We start from the raw sequence: 14,000 nt of genomic DNA, 5'->3' as shown, positions 1-14,000 counted from the left end.
AAGCAATAGTTAAAGGAGATTATCATCAGTAAACCAGCCTTACATGAAATGTTAAAGAGACTTCTTTAAGCTGAAAATAAAGGGTGCCAATTAGTAACAAGAAAATGTATGAAAGAATAAATTTGACTGCAAAAGCAAATGTATAAAGGTAGTGAATTAATCATCTATAAAGCCAATATGAAAGTCAAAAGACAAAGGTAGTAAAAAATAACTATAATAATTAATAGTTAAAAGATACACAAGATAAACAGATATAAAATGTAACATCAAAAACAAAATGGGGCATTGACCCATGAACCAGGAGGTTTATTACTGAGATGGAAGAAAGGTTCAACAACACAAATCAATCAACAGAATACATCATATTAATAAAACAAAATATAAAAATCATATGATCATCTCAATATATGCAGGAAAAATTGCTAAAATTCAACACTCATTTATGATTAAAAAAAAAAAACAACTTTCAATAAAAAAGGTATGGAGGGGGCCGGCGCGACCGGAAGAGGCGCAGGCATGCGCCCGCGCTGGGCGGGAAGAAGCCCGCTGCCAGAAGATAGGGCTCATGGACAGCAGAAGATTCAGTCTCAGCAGAAAAATGCCAAAAAACAAGCCGGACAAAAGAAAAAACAAGGACATGACCAAAAGGCTGCTGCCAAAGCTGCCTTAATATATACCTGCACTGTCTGTAGGACACAAATGCCAGAGCCTAAGACCTTCAAGCAGCACTTTGAGAGCAAGCATCCTAAGACTTCACTTCCTCCAGAATCGGCTGATGTCCAGGCATAAAGTTGTTTACAGGTGAATTCATGACACCTTTGACTCTTCTACTGTATCGGACCTTAGGTAACAAACCTGCAGCTGCTTTTCTAACAAACTGTTGATCAGCAAAAATAAAGGGGCTACAGAAACACTCATTTTCATGCTGTTCCCTTTTGGGCTTCATGCAAAGACAATTCTGTGTAAATGTACAGTTGACTCTAATTTGGAAATCTGAAAATCAGTCCATCCTTGTTATAAAAAAATTTTTACAATTGTAATTATATTGATGTTCATATTGTGTAAAATAACTCATTTAATAAAGTAGTATTTTGATTTTAAAAAAGGTATGGAGAGAATATACTTCAATATAATAAAGACTATATATGACAAGCTCAAAAATGACATCATCCTCAATGGTGAAAACCTGAAAGATTTTCCTCCAAGATCAGGAACAAGGCATGGATGTTCACTCTTGCCACTTTTATTTGACATGATATTGAAAGTCCTAGTCACAGCAATTAGGCAAGAAGAATAACTTTCAAAAATCCAAATTGGAAAGGAAAACATGAAACTGTAATTATTTGCAGAAGTCATGGTACCATATATAAAATACCTTAAAGACTCCACTGAAAAGAAGGCTAGAACCAATTTAAAAATTCATCAAAGTTGCAGGATACAAAATTAATATTTTAAAAATCTGCTACATGTCTATACACTGATAACAAACTATCAGAAAGAGAAATGAAGAAAACAATTCAATTTATAATTATCCCCAAAGGAATAAAATATATAGGAATAAATTTAACCAAGGAGAAAGACCTGTATAAAGAAAACTATAAAACATTAATTAAAGAAGCTGAAGAAGACACAAATAAATAGAAGGATATCCCATACTCATGGATTAAAAGAATCAATATTGTTAAAATGTCCATACTACCAAAATCAATGCACAGATTCAATGTAATCCCTATCAAAATTCCAATGGCATTTTTCACAGAAATACAACAAATAACCCTAAAATTTATCTGAATAACCAAAGCAATCTTGAGAAGGAAGAACAAAGCTGGAGGCATGACACTCCCTGATTTCAAACTACATTATAAAGCTATTGTAATACATTGTAATACAGTATGGTTTAGGCATAAAAACCGATACATACAGCAATGGAACATAATTGAAAGTCAAGAAAGAAATCCACGTTTATATGGTCAATTTACTTATGACAAAGGAGTGAAGAATATATAATGGGGAAAAGAAAGTTTCTTCAATAAATGGCCCTGAGATAACTGGACAGCCACATGCAAAATAATGAACCTGAACTACCATCTTACACCATAAACAAACATTAGCTCAAAATGAATTAAAAACTTAAATATAAGACCTCAAACCATAAAATTCCTAGAAGAAAACATAGGTGGTAAATCCTTGGCATAAATCTTGGCCATGTTTTTTTAATCGAAAAGCAAAAAACAAAAATAAACAAGTGGGACTACATCAAACTAAAAACTTCTGCACCACAAAGTAATCATCAACAAAATGAGAAGATAACCTACTGAATGTGAGAAAATATATGCAAGTCATGTATCTGATAAGGGATAAATATAAAAAATATATAAAAAACTTGTACAACTCAGCAGCAAAAAAAAACAAAATCCGATTTTTAAAATTGGGCAAAAATCTAAATAGACATTTTTTCCAAAGAAGACATACAGATGGCCAAATGTAGAGGAAAAGATGTCTAATATCACTAATAATGAGGGAAATAAAAATCAAAACCACAGTGAGATATCCTTCACACCTATTAGAATGGCTGTTATTAAAAAGACAAAAATTAACAAGTGGTGGCTATTATGTGGAGAAAAGGGAAGGAAACTTTGTACATTGCTGGTGGCACCATAAACTGGAATAGCCACTATAGAAAACAGAATAAAGGTTCCTTTAAAAATTCAAAACGGAACCATCGTCAGTGTGGCTTAGTTGGTTGGAGCATCGTCTCGTGCACCGAAAGGTGGCAGGTTCAATTGCAGGTAAGGGCACATACCCAGGTTGCAGATTCTATCTCAGTCAGGGTGTGTATGGGAGACAACCAAGCAATGTTTCTCTCTCTAAGATTAAAAAAAAAATTCAAAATGGAACTACCATATGACCCAATAATTCCATTGTGGATCCTTACCCAGGAAACTAAAACATTAATTAAAAAAGATATATACACCCCCATGTTGATTGTGCATTATTTGTAACAATCATGATATGGAAACAACCAAAGAATTCATTGATGGATGAATAAAGAAAATGTGAGACACACACACACACGAATATTATTCAGCCATAAAAAGAATGAAATCTTGCCATTTGAGACAAGAGGGACCTTGAGGGCATTATCCTAAATGAAACAAACCAGCAGAGAGCGACAAACACTGTATGATATCATTTATATGTAGAATCTAAAAACAAAACAAGTCCTAGCTGGTTTAGCTCAGTGGATGGCACATCAGTCTGTGGACTGAAGGGTCCCAGATTCAATTCCAGTCAAAGACACATGCCCGAGTTCTGGGCTCGATCCCCAGTGTGGGGTATGCAGGAGGCAGTTGATCAATGATTCTCTCTTCATTGATGTTTCTATCTCTCTCCCTCCCCCTTCCTCTCTGAAATTAATAATATACATATAATATATATAATATATATAATATATATTATATATATTTTTTAAATAAATAAATAAAAATGAAAAACAAAAAAGCAAAATTCATAGATACAGAGAGCTGTTGATGGTTGCCAGAGGTGGGAGTGGGATGTAGGACAGAAGAAATGGGTGAAGGGGGTCAAAAAGCACAAACATCCATGAATTTTTTTTGTTCCTCTTTTTTCTCCCCATAGCTCCCCTCCACCCTGTTCCCACCCCACCCTCTGCCCTTACCCCCCCCCCACTGTCCTCATCTATAGGTGTACAATTTTTGTCCAGTCTCTTCCCACACCCCCCCACACTCCTTTCCCCCCAAGAATAGTCAGTTCACTCCCTTTCCATGCCCCTGATTCTATTATATTCACCAGTTTATTCTGTTCATCAGATTTTATTCCTTGATTTTTAGATTCACTTGTTGATAGATGTGTATTTGTTGTTCATAATTTTTATCTTTACCTTTTTCTTCTTCTTCCTCTTCTTAAAGAATAGCTTTCAGCATTTCATATAATACTGATTTGGTGGTGATGAACTCCTTTAGCTTTTTCTTATCTGTAAGCTCTTTATCTGACCTTCAATTCTGAATGATAGCTTTGCTGGGTGAAGTAATCTTGGTTGTAGGTTCTTGGTATTCACCAGTTTGAATATTTCTTGCCACTCCCTTCTGTCCTGCATAGTTTCTGTTGAGAAATCAGCTGACAGTCGTATGGGTACTCCCTTGTAGGTAACTGACTGGTTTTCTCTTGCTGCTTTTAAGATTCTCTCTTTGTCTTTTGCTCTTGGCATTTTAATTATGATGTGTCTTGGTGTGGTCCTTTTTGGATTCCTTTTGTTTGGGGTTCTCTGAGCTTCCTGGACTTGGAAGTCTATTTCTTTCACCAAGTAGGGGAAGTTTTCTGTTATTATTTCTTCAAATAGGTTTTCAATATCTTGCTCTTTCTCTTCTTTTGGCACCCCCATAATTCGGATGTTGGTATGTTTGAAGTTGTCCTAGAGGTTCCTTACACTATCTTCATATTTTTGGATTCTTTTTTCTTTTTGTTTTTCCGGTTGGGTGTATTTTGCTTCTTCGTATTTCAAATCTTTGACTTGATTCTTGCTATCTTCTAGTCTGCTGTTGGAACTCTGTATAATATTCTTTATTTCAGTCAGTGTATGCTTAATTTCTAGTTGGTCCTTTTTCATAACCTCGAGGGTCTAACTAGATTTCTTGAGGGTCTCACTAAGTTTATCGGCAGTTTCTAGAGAATTCTTGAAAAACCTTAAAAGTGTGGTTTTGAACTCTATATCCAGTAGTTTGCTTTCCTCCATTTCTGTCATTTGTGACCTGTTTCTTTGTCTCCGCATTTTTTATGCTTTCCTGTGTTGATAGAGTGGTTTTCTGTGCTAGGTGCCCAGTGATTCAGCCTCCCCAATTACCTGAGGTGGACACTCTTGGTGCACCCCTTTGTGGGCTTTGTGCACAGTCTTGTTGTAGTTTAGCCTTGATTGTTGTAGTTATCACTGGGAGGAATTGACCTCCAGGCCAATTGGCTGTGAGAATCAGCTGTGTCTGCAGTGGGAGAACTTCTGTGCTGGAGACACCCTTCTGGGGCAAGACTTGCTTCAGTGGGGCTTTGGTGCTCACTAAGTCTTCCCCCTGAGTGTGTCCCTTATGGATCTGAGGAGTTGCAATCTGCATGGTCCCACTCTGACCACTGGGTACACTGGCTCTTGGATCTCTAAGGAGGTGGTAATTTAGCCTCTGCCTGAGGCTACCTAGCAGGAGCCCAGCTGTGAAGCAATGCAAGCTGCTGTGGGGCCTTGGGCCTTCTTTTGGAAGTTCTGGATTTCTCTCTATCCATGTATTTTTTTAAAAGTCATAGGAATATAATGTATATCATTGTGACCATAGTAAATAATACTATATTGCATATTTGGAAGTTGCAAAGAAAGTAAATCTTAAAAGTTCTCATCACAAGAGAAATTATTTCTGTAACTATGTAAGGTAAGGGATGTTAACTAGACTTATTGTGGTGCTCATTTGACCATGTATACAAACAATGACTCATTATGTTGTACATTTGAAACTAATATAATGTTACATGTCAATTATACCTCAATTTAAAAGTAAAAAAGAGGAGAAGAGGAGAAAGAGTTCAGAGGAAAAAATTCCAAAGACTTGATCAATCAGACATGGGAAATAAGAGGAAATCATCAAAGGAGACTCATATTTCTAGCTTAAGAGACTTGGTGTATATATTTCAATTTGCCATTATAGGAAACCAGAAAAAAATAACTTTCAGTAAAAACAAACTACAAGAGGCTCAGTACTGGCAATACTGAATCTATAGTTGGAAAGTTGGGTTGGGGAGGACGGGTTACAAATGAACAGTATACATCTTGATTTGATTATTTTATTCATTGAAAAAATTAACTGAGAGTTCTCTAAAGTTGCCAGTAGACCATTAAATTATAAAAATGAATAAGAAATGGTCACTGCCCTAGAGCAACTCAATCCAGTAAGAGAAAAGGAATCTATCTGTAGGCAAACGGTAGAGACTGGTGGAACAAGTATGTACTCAGAGGATGATGGGTTCATTACCAATCTTGGCCACACTTTAGCATCACCTGGGGGAACTTCTAAACATCCCAATACCCAGTCCACACTCTGAAAGTGGAATCCAGGCATAAGTGGTTGCTTAAACTCTCCAGGTGATGCCCACATGCAGCCAAGATTAAAAGAGCAATATCTTGCTCAACTCAGAAGAAAACACCTGGGACACCTTTCCTCTGAAACATTTGGCAATAGTGTGGAGAAGGACAAGAGGTGGAAATAAACGAGTTTGGTTAAAGGAGCTCTTGGCTAATAATAGCTTGATGATTTATCATTCCTTTGTAAAGAAAAAGTATCAATGGCTAAGAATAATAGTATATGAGAATAAGCTAGGCATGTTAAGGAAAGGGTCAAAGTTTTGTAGAAGGCACTGCAGAGAGTATAAAAAGAATTCGATTAGAAAGAAGTAAAAGCTTTTCTAGGTAGTTATAAAGGTTTAGTGTAAGTAGGCAATCATTCATTAGTAGGTAAGTAGCATCCATCTACAAGGTTGTGCAATTTTCCCTAACAATGCTGGGAGTTTGAGAGCAGAAACAGAGAAAACATTCATCTGGGAATGTAGATTGATGGGTCAGAAGGACAGAGGCAGCTGAGGGTGCTGGTGAGAGTTAAAGAAAAAAAAAAAGAGTGGAAAGTGGAGGGAGAGTAATGAGGCATGGGATTACAGGCCTTGATGATGATAAGCACATACTAAGTGAGTAAAAGAGAAACAGATGTCCAATGAGAGGGAATTTTGGTCAAAAAAATACTTTCAATTTTAAGATATCAAGATAGCAGAGTACATGGTGAGTAATAGCAACAGACTCCTAATCAGTCTTTCTACCTGTATTTGCCCCTCTACAGTCCATTATCCACACTGCCTAAAATGTGATCTTTCTAAATTAAAGTCTAATCATCTCTCCCCACTGACAGATGAATTCAGTCAGAAGCCAGTTCAAAAAAGTCTTAATTATCACCTCCCCTACCCTGCTGGTTAATACCCAATTCCTCTACAAATCACTCCAGCCCAATCTTATACAAGCTTTTCTAGTTACAGTTCTCATACTATGTTTTACTTTACAAGTCTATTTCCCACATTAGATTCTAAGTTCCTTAAAAGCTGGAACCGAGTTTTAATCACTTTAAAATTCATATTTCAATGTCTTCCTGATAAATTCAACATTTAGAAGTATCAGCTCTGGCATTTCTGGTTTGCTTGTGCTTGTGTTATTACCTTTTTTTACATATATATGTGTATATATATATATATATATATATATTGATTTCAGAGAGGAAGGGAGAGGGAGAGAGATACAAACATCAATGATGAGAGAGAATCATTGACTGGCTGCCTCCTGCACCATCTGCATGAGCCTACACATGGCCATGTGCCCTGACCAGGAATCAAACCATGACCTCGAGGTTCAATCACTGTATGTTTCTTTGGTGATAACTCTTTAGGCAACTTGTCCATTTTTGTGAAGATTTATTTAGTTAAAACTAGGTAGATAATATAATCTACAAATACACTTAGTCACACTGTATTATGTGATCATATGCAGAAGCAAATATTATAGCTATAGAAGGCTCAACAGGAAGAAGTGAAGATTTTTTTCAAGTTAGGTAGATCTACACCTTTGAGGAAGGGATCCAGAGTTTTTTTCTGTAACAGTGGATGTGGTGTGGTGAGCCTTCTGTAGAAATAGACATAGATTGTAGCAAATACACTTATTGTGAAGATAGACATCTACAAAGATAGTAAGTGCTTAAAAATCTAAATATGGACAATAAATGAAAAACAACATTCCTAATTATATATTTCCTTTTCTATATTTCTGGAAAAATTAAAGATATGTGTAGTATTTGGGGTCTAGGAGATTCATTCCACTGGAGTTATCTTAGAAAAAAAGTGGTTGTGTCTGTCACCACCACCAAGAATAACCGAACACAAACAAATCTCTATGTTATCTGCTGTTCCTTAAAATGCCTTTAGAGCTAACCTTTCAGACTTTAACAACAGCCACTGCTTCTGTTTACTGCTGTTACAGTAAAACACTGAATGAGTTATGTGAGCTCATTCCATTGCCTGCAGGGCTGCGTTTTCCCAGCCCTAATGTAACAAAAGGGCACAGCCCACACAAAAAACACACCCTGTTTTCTTGAAATACTAAGGTCTCCCTCTCTCTCCTTGCTTGCACCTGTCTTAACTTAGTTCAAACATAGGCTATATCACAAAGACTGCTTAAGAAATTAATCAGAATCATGGTGTGTGTGTGTGTGTGACAGATTTCACATCATAGTCTCATTTGTTATCAAAATTCGCCGCGTTGAATCTTTAAGGATTATTCTATCTCACTCACCATTTTCTACTTCTTTGTGACCTCCGCTTGGCACTCTGTGTCCTGGGCATCGTACTTCGCACACAGTGGGCGCCTAGGGTTGACCCTGTAAGGCAGTCACAAAGTCCTTGCGGCAGCAAATGGTTACAGAGCTTCTGCTGAGGGTGAAGTCCCCTAAGGTGGTCAAGTTAAAGAACCGAGAGCATCTTGAAGGCAAGGGCAGTGTTTTGAAGCACAGTATCTCCAGCACCCGATTCAGCTCTGGTACACGGTAGACATTCGATAATGCTGAATGGATGAAAACCGGCTGGGCGGGACACTAACTCAACCCTCTTCTGCCACTTCCGACACCTGCGGGCGCGGGTACAAGATGACAGGGAGCTGCTGGTTCTAATGACACAGCTACTGCAATTCTATGTTCCAACATCCATATTTTTCCTCCAAATAAAAAGAGGGGCCGGAGTCGTCTGCTCTTGGTTCTCTGGGACTAACCACAACAGCGCCGCGCTGCTGCGACTCTGCGGCGCGCTCCTCCCAGCGACGCGGCCCTTCCCACGGGCGGAGCGAGCCAAGTTCCCGGCGCGCCCCGCGGCAGCGCCGCGACGGTCCTGAAGGGGTCGCTGTTCCCGCGATCACCTCGCCACAAAGGCTCCGCCCGCGGCGCCGCCCGCTTCCTCCGCCGGGGAGCCTGACCCGGAGGCCAGAACGCCAATCCGTTTCCGGCTCGCCCACCGCGGCCAGCGCCGACGTTAGCGGCCGCGCTCCGGAAGGGACAGGCCCGGCGTCCCGGCTGCGGCGCCCGGACGCGGGGGCCGCTGGGAGGCGCTCGTCCTCTCCCCTCGCCCCACCCTCACTCCCCCCGCCCCTGCCCTTGACGGAAACGACAGCTGCGGCCGCGGGGCTGGCGCCGCCTCCCTCCACTCACCACGTCTGTCCGCGCCACTCCCGCCCGGCGCCCCAGCCCGGCCGCGGCGCCTCCGCCTCCCCGCTAGGTCAGCCGGCAGCTCCGCCCGGCTGCGGCGCAGGATGAACATGATGGACTTCAACGTCAAGAAGTTCGCGGCCGACGCGGGCACTTTCCTCAGCCGTGCGGTGCAGGTAGGCGGTGGGGGAAGGGGTGGCGTCTCCCCGAGGACCGGGTGGGGGCGATGCGGGAGCATCCAGCCCGATCGCCGGGGCCCTCGCTCCCGGCCTCGCCGACCACAGGGCCTGCCTGCGGCGGCCCGAGGCCCGGGAGATGGGCGCGGCCTGGCGCCCCTGCGGGCCTGGCCGCCGTCTCCCGTGCCCCCCTCCTGCCCAGCCGCCGCCCCCGGGGTGAAGGGAGGCGGGGTGGAGACGGGCCCCTGGAGGACACCTTGAGTTCGGCCTCGAGCCGAGGCGGCTCCGACAGCACCACCCGCCTGGCTGGCCCCCACGACGCGGGTGCTGTGTGACCTCCCTCCCGGGGCCCCGGGCGGAGGCCTGGCGAGTCCCGCGGGGTGAGCCGAGAGACGGACTCTGCTGACGCCACCGCCGCCCTTTCGGTCCCTTCCTCGCACCCTCCCCGCCGAGAAGGAGAAGGAAGTGCCCTTTTCCTGCCCCTCTGCCCGGAGAGCCGCCGGCACGGTTCCCCCCAGCGCCTCTCCCTCCCGGGAAGGACGGCCCTGGGCTGAGAAATGGAGGTCGCCAGTTGGCGCCCGGACTTGGCCGCGGCCCCGGGAAGGCCGGAGCCCGGGGGTTCCCGCACAGTCCCAGGCCCGGGGCGTGGCGCGGGGGAGGCTCCCGTGGGGCCTGCAGCCACTTTAGGGGGGAAAGGCGACCAGCGCCGGGTACTCCGCCGTCAGGGAAGGGTCGGTCCTGGGGAACTTGGACGGCTTTCCGCCGGCGTCACCCACACGATGGCCACTCGGTTCAGTCTGCGAACAGATGTAGATTTTACCGCAACATGGGTTGTCAACAATCGGGTGTTTAAGGTAATGCCATCGTCACCGTAACAACAGCGTGCTCTTTTGGAAAGAGGACACAGAAACAGCTCTCCGAGGTGCATGCCGCGTTGATACCGAGAGGTGCGGCGGTTGTTGGTCTGGCTTTGCTGCTTGATCCCAGTTTTACTGGCACAGTCGCTCTCACGTTGCACCGTGCTTGGCGAAAGAATGGTAGAACTAGAGGTAATAGCTGCCTTATATTGTGAAAGAAAAAAACAACAACAACGATGTCAAACATTTCATTTGACATTTGACAGATTATGTCCAGCCCTTTCTGTAACTTGGCCAGGTAGGTGTTATTAACCCCCTTTATATGTGAGGCAGCGGCCTCAGGGAGGTGAGTGACCTGCTTAACCTGCAGGGCTAGTAAATAGCCGGCGCTGTCTGACCTGCTGCTTACTGCAAGCTGCCTCTCTCTTCTTGGATGCGCATTGCAGGTTCAGGACACATAGAGTGTTACCGCCCAGAAAGGGCTCACACATCAGCTAGTACACGCTGAGCAGTTACCGACATTTGTTTCCATAACGCTTAGGCAAGTAACGCTGAAGAGACGGGAAATTCCTGCTAGGTCTTGATTCCCAAGTTACAGACTCTGCATGGTCGGTAAGGTGCAAGCTGCCTTAGCCCTCGTCTCGCCTTCCTCCACTGAAATACAAGGTATATTGAAAAGACACTGAACCTTATAGTTAAAGTAATTTTTTAAATTTAAATTAGCCTAGTACTCATAGTTCAAAGACTAGGTGCAAGAAGAATGTAGTGAGTGAAGGTCTGAATTGAATTTTGATTCATAAGACTTCATGTTGATGGCAAAAGAGGCCGAGACTTTGGCATTGTTTCAGTGCTAATCCCCTATGAAGATGCTGAATGCAGCTATGACACCATATCATGCCACTTTTTAAATACAGTTAGATATATTTCAGGTACCTAATCCACACTGCTTAAATATAGGACACATAAATTGTCAGTAGACTAGATTTTGAATATCTGTCAAAGCCTTCAAAAGATGTATTATTTTCCAAATGAATTCTGAATTACTGATTGTTTCAAATTCTTTAGGAAAAAATTTTCAAATTCTGTTCTACTCTGTTAGCTATCAAATAATTTTCAGTATTTAATACTTAACTGCATACTCCATGACTGCCTCTCGCTACTATTTTGAACACTGATGATACAGTAATGAATAAAATCAAGAAAATATCTGCCCTCCTGGAGCTCACAATCTGGCAGAAGAGGACAAACTAGTAAATAAATACATCAGGTGGTGATGGAGAAATAGGCCGGTGGGGATAGGTTAATGGTAGAAGTGATGGTTGTTGCCCTGTTGTGTAGACATGGTGGTTAAAGCAAGCCTTTCTAATAGGATCAAATTCAAAGAGGCCTCAAGAAGTGACAGTTTCCAGTTTTTTGAATGAAAAACATTTCAGTCATAGGGAACAAGTATAAAGACTGAAGTTTCAGGGGGTACTAGGAAGACCAGTTAGGGAGCTGTGGACATAGGGCAGGCAAAAAGTAAAAGGTGATGTGACATAAGAGTGATAGCAGGGAAGTTCACAATCTATCCAGTATTGCTTGTTAGATTGGCTTTACGCTATGAGAGAAAAATGAGTCGAGGATGACTCATTGACACTTGAACCATTTACTAAGAAAGGAAATATTTCAGGAGGAGCAGGCTCCTTATGTTGAGTCTGTATCTTCTAGAGGTATATTCTGAAATTTGTATAAATTGTACCATGTCTGAGAATTACTTTAAAATATTTCAGAAGAAAAAATGGGAACAGTTAAAACAACATTGGCAGAATGTTGATAGTTAGAAGCTGGGTTGTGGGTTCATGAGGTTTCATTATACTATTATGCTTTTGTATATGTTTGACATTTCTATAATACTTTTTAAAAATAAAATATATAAGGGAAAAAAGATGGTTCCAAAATGTAACATGTGAAATTTGGGATGCTGTCTGGTAATTTTCAACAAAACACTGCTTATCAGTATTTAGTCAGTAACTGAGTTCCTACTTTAAATTGAATTGACATCAGTATAGTGCCAAAGTGCCAAGTTTCATGCTAAGAATAGAGTAAGAGTTATGTATGCCAGTTACTCATTATAAGTAATAAGAACAATAGGAATGGAATTCAAGTTCACATTTATACCTTAAGGAATAGGCCATTCTCTGGTTAGCAACTGCCATACATTTTTTCATTTTACTTAAAAAAAATTTTTAATTAAAAATTGAATTGCCCCCTATTTTTTTTAAAGTAAAATCAAACTATTAAACATATAAATGGGTCTCATCACTCCATTCTCACCCTTCTAAAATGTATGTTCCTTAGTACTTTAAAAAAATATGTTAAGGTAAAATATACACTGAGTGGCCAGATTATTATGATCACCCCATCAGTACTTCATTGACACTTTCAAAAATGCTGAATATTGAAAACTTTCTAAGCAAATACTCTCAAGGTTTTATTATTATTGTTTGCATAATTAATTCACTTCATTGTACTGATGGGGTGGTCATAATAATCTGGCCACTCAGTGTATAAATGAATAGGAGTATCCATTCCTTAATAGTCCATTTGGGTGGTTTTGTTGTTCTTACCTCCCTCAAAACAGTAGAATACAAGAGCATCAAGTTACTTATCTTCCATCAGTTGTTACTTTATTAGTGTCTTAAAAACCATTTATTAATTCATGGAATCTGTCTCTTCAGTCCAAACTCCTTTGTTGAGCATTAAATACTCCCTCCCAGCTTTATATTTCCTCTTACTCATATATAAACATTATTTCTATCAAATTATTTTCTAATTTCAAAAATATCTTATACTTTTCTAATTCTAGATTTTGTTCTTAAGTAAAACTCATCTTGAATGCTCTCTGCTGCCTCTTTGTCATCTTTCTTGCTCTCAAGATACAACTGCAAGTCCATCTAAGACCACAGGTGCTTAGTGTGAAATCCTGTGTCATTTATCAATTCTCTATGTGGCAATTTTCTCCTCATGCACTGTTATGTAAGGCCCCTTGGAGCTCTAAAATTCTGTTATTCTGTGGCTTTCACATCTTTAATAAGATTGTGTGTCTTAAAGAATTCTTTCTTATTCCCTTCTCACAACATCCAACATGGCTTTTAATTTTTTATAAATTTTCTCCAAGCAAGGCAGTAACCATAAGTAAAGTTTACTCTTTGAATCATTTAGCACATTAAATAATTTTGTTATTTTCATTAGTATTTTTCTAATATTGTATCTGCTGACCTTGAAGTTGATTAATTCTAAACTTCAACTTCAACTCACCTTATATTTATTGAGTACCTCTTAGGATGTTTGGCATTGAAGAATTCAAAGCTGAATAAGACCTAGTTGCTGACCTCAAAGGACTTCATAGTCTAGTCGTAATTTGTCATAATTAAATATTTTACTCTTTTTAGTAAATACCTATTTTATTAATTACTGTTCTCTTACTTGGTTTAATAAATATTTCAAGTGTGCATATTTTAAATTCAGAATTGATATTGAAGCAAAACTGTGCTCACCTTCTTTAAAACGGAAGTGTATACTTTCTAAAAAATTTTCTCAAACTAAATTACATAGGAAGGGGGTTTATATTAATTTCCTTTGAACTGACTACTGAAGTTACGTTATGAACTTCATGACTGCCAGATATTTTCTGAGGGGGAAAAATGTCT

General features: G+C 40.6%; 2 protein-coding genes and 1 long non-coding RNA gene across 12 annotated transcripts in view; 2 read left to right on the top strand and 1 right to left on the bottom strand.

Moving 5' to 3' along the window:
- LOC132230878 (uncharacterized) overlaps positions 1-9,179 on the bottom strand; it is a 116,961-nt gene extending 107,782 nt beyond the window's left edge. For both annotated transcript variants that reach the window (XR_009451951.1, XR_009451950.1), the window contains exon 1: positions 8,378-9,179. This is a non-coding gene — a long non-coding RNA (uncharacterized LOC132230878). The remainder of the gene's footprint in view (positions 1-8,377) is intronic.
- Positions 517-1,089, top strand: LOC132231911 (zinc finger protein 706-like). The gene has a single exon (XM_059691675.1). It carries the CDS (start codon positions 517-519, stop codon positions 787-789), a length of 273 nt encoding a protein of 90 aa, XP_059547658.1. The 3' UTR covers positions 790-1,089.
- Positions 9,180-9,213: 34 nt separating the features above from the next.
- The window catches only part of SH3GLB1 (SH3 domain containing GRB2 like, endophilin B1), a 29,530-nt gene continuing 24,743 nt past the window's right edge, over positions 9,214-14,000 (top strand). For 2 of the 9 annotated variants that reach the window (XM_059688987.1, XM_059688986.1), the window contains exon 1: positions 9,223-9,454. In XM_059688987.1, coding sequence (XP_059544970.1) covers positions 9,383-9,454 — 72 coding nt within the window. In that variant the 5' untranslated portion in view covers positions 9,223-9,382. Of the gene's footprint in view, positions 9,455-10,261; positions 10,402-10,584; positions 10,610-14,000 lie in introns of those variants that run through there. The other 7 variants (XM_059688990.1, XM_059688989.1, XM_059688984.1 and 4 more) reach the window with 7 other exon arrangements.

This window comes from Myotis daubentonii, chromosome 3, assembly GCF_963259705.1.
Source record: "Myotis daubentonii chromosome 3, mMyoDau2.1, whole genome shotgun sequence".
NCBI classification, from domain to species: domain Eukaryota; kingdom Metazoa; phylum Chordata; class Mammalia; order Chiroptera; family Vespertilionidae; genus Myotis; species Myotis daubentonii.
Note: the sequence above shows the minus strand (reverse complement) of the source record. Positions and strands in the feature narration are given on the sequence as shown.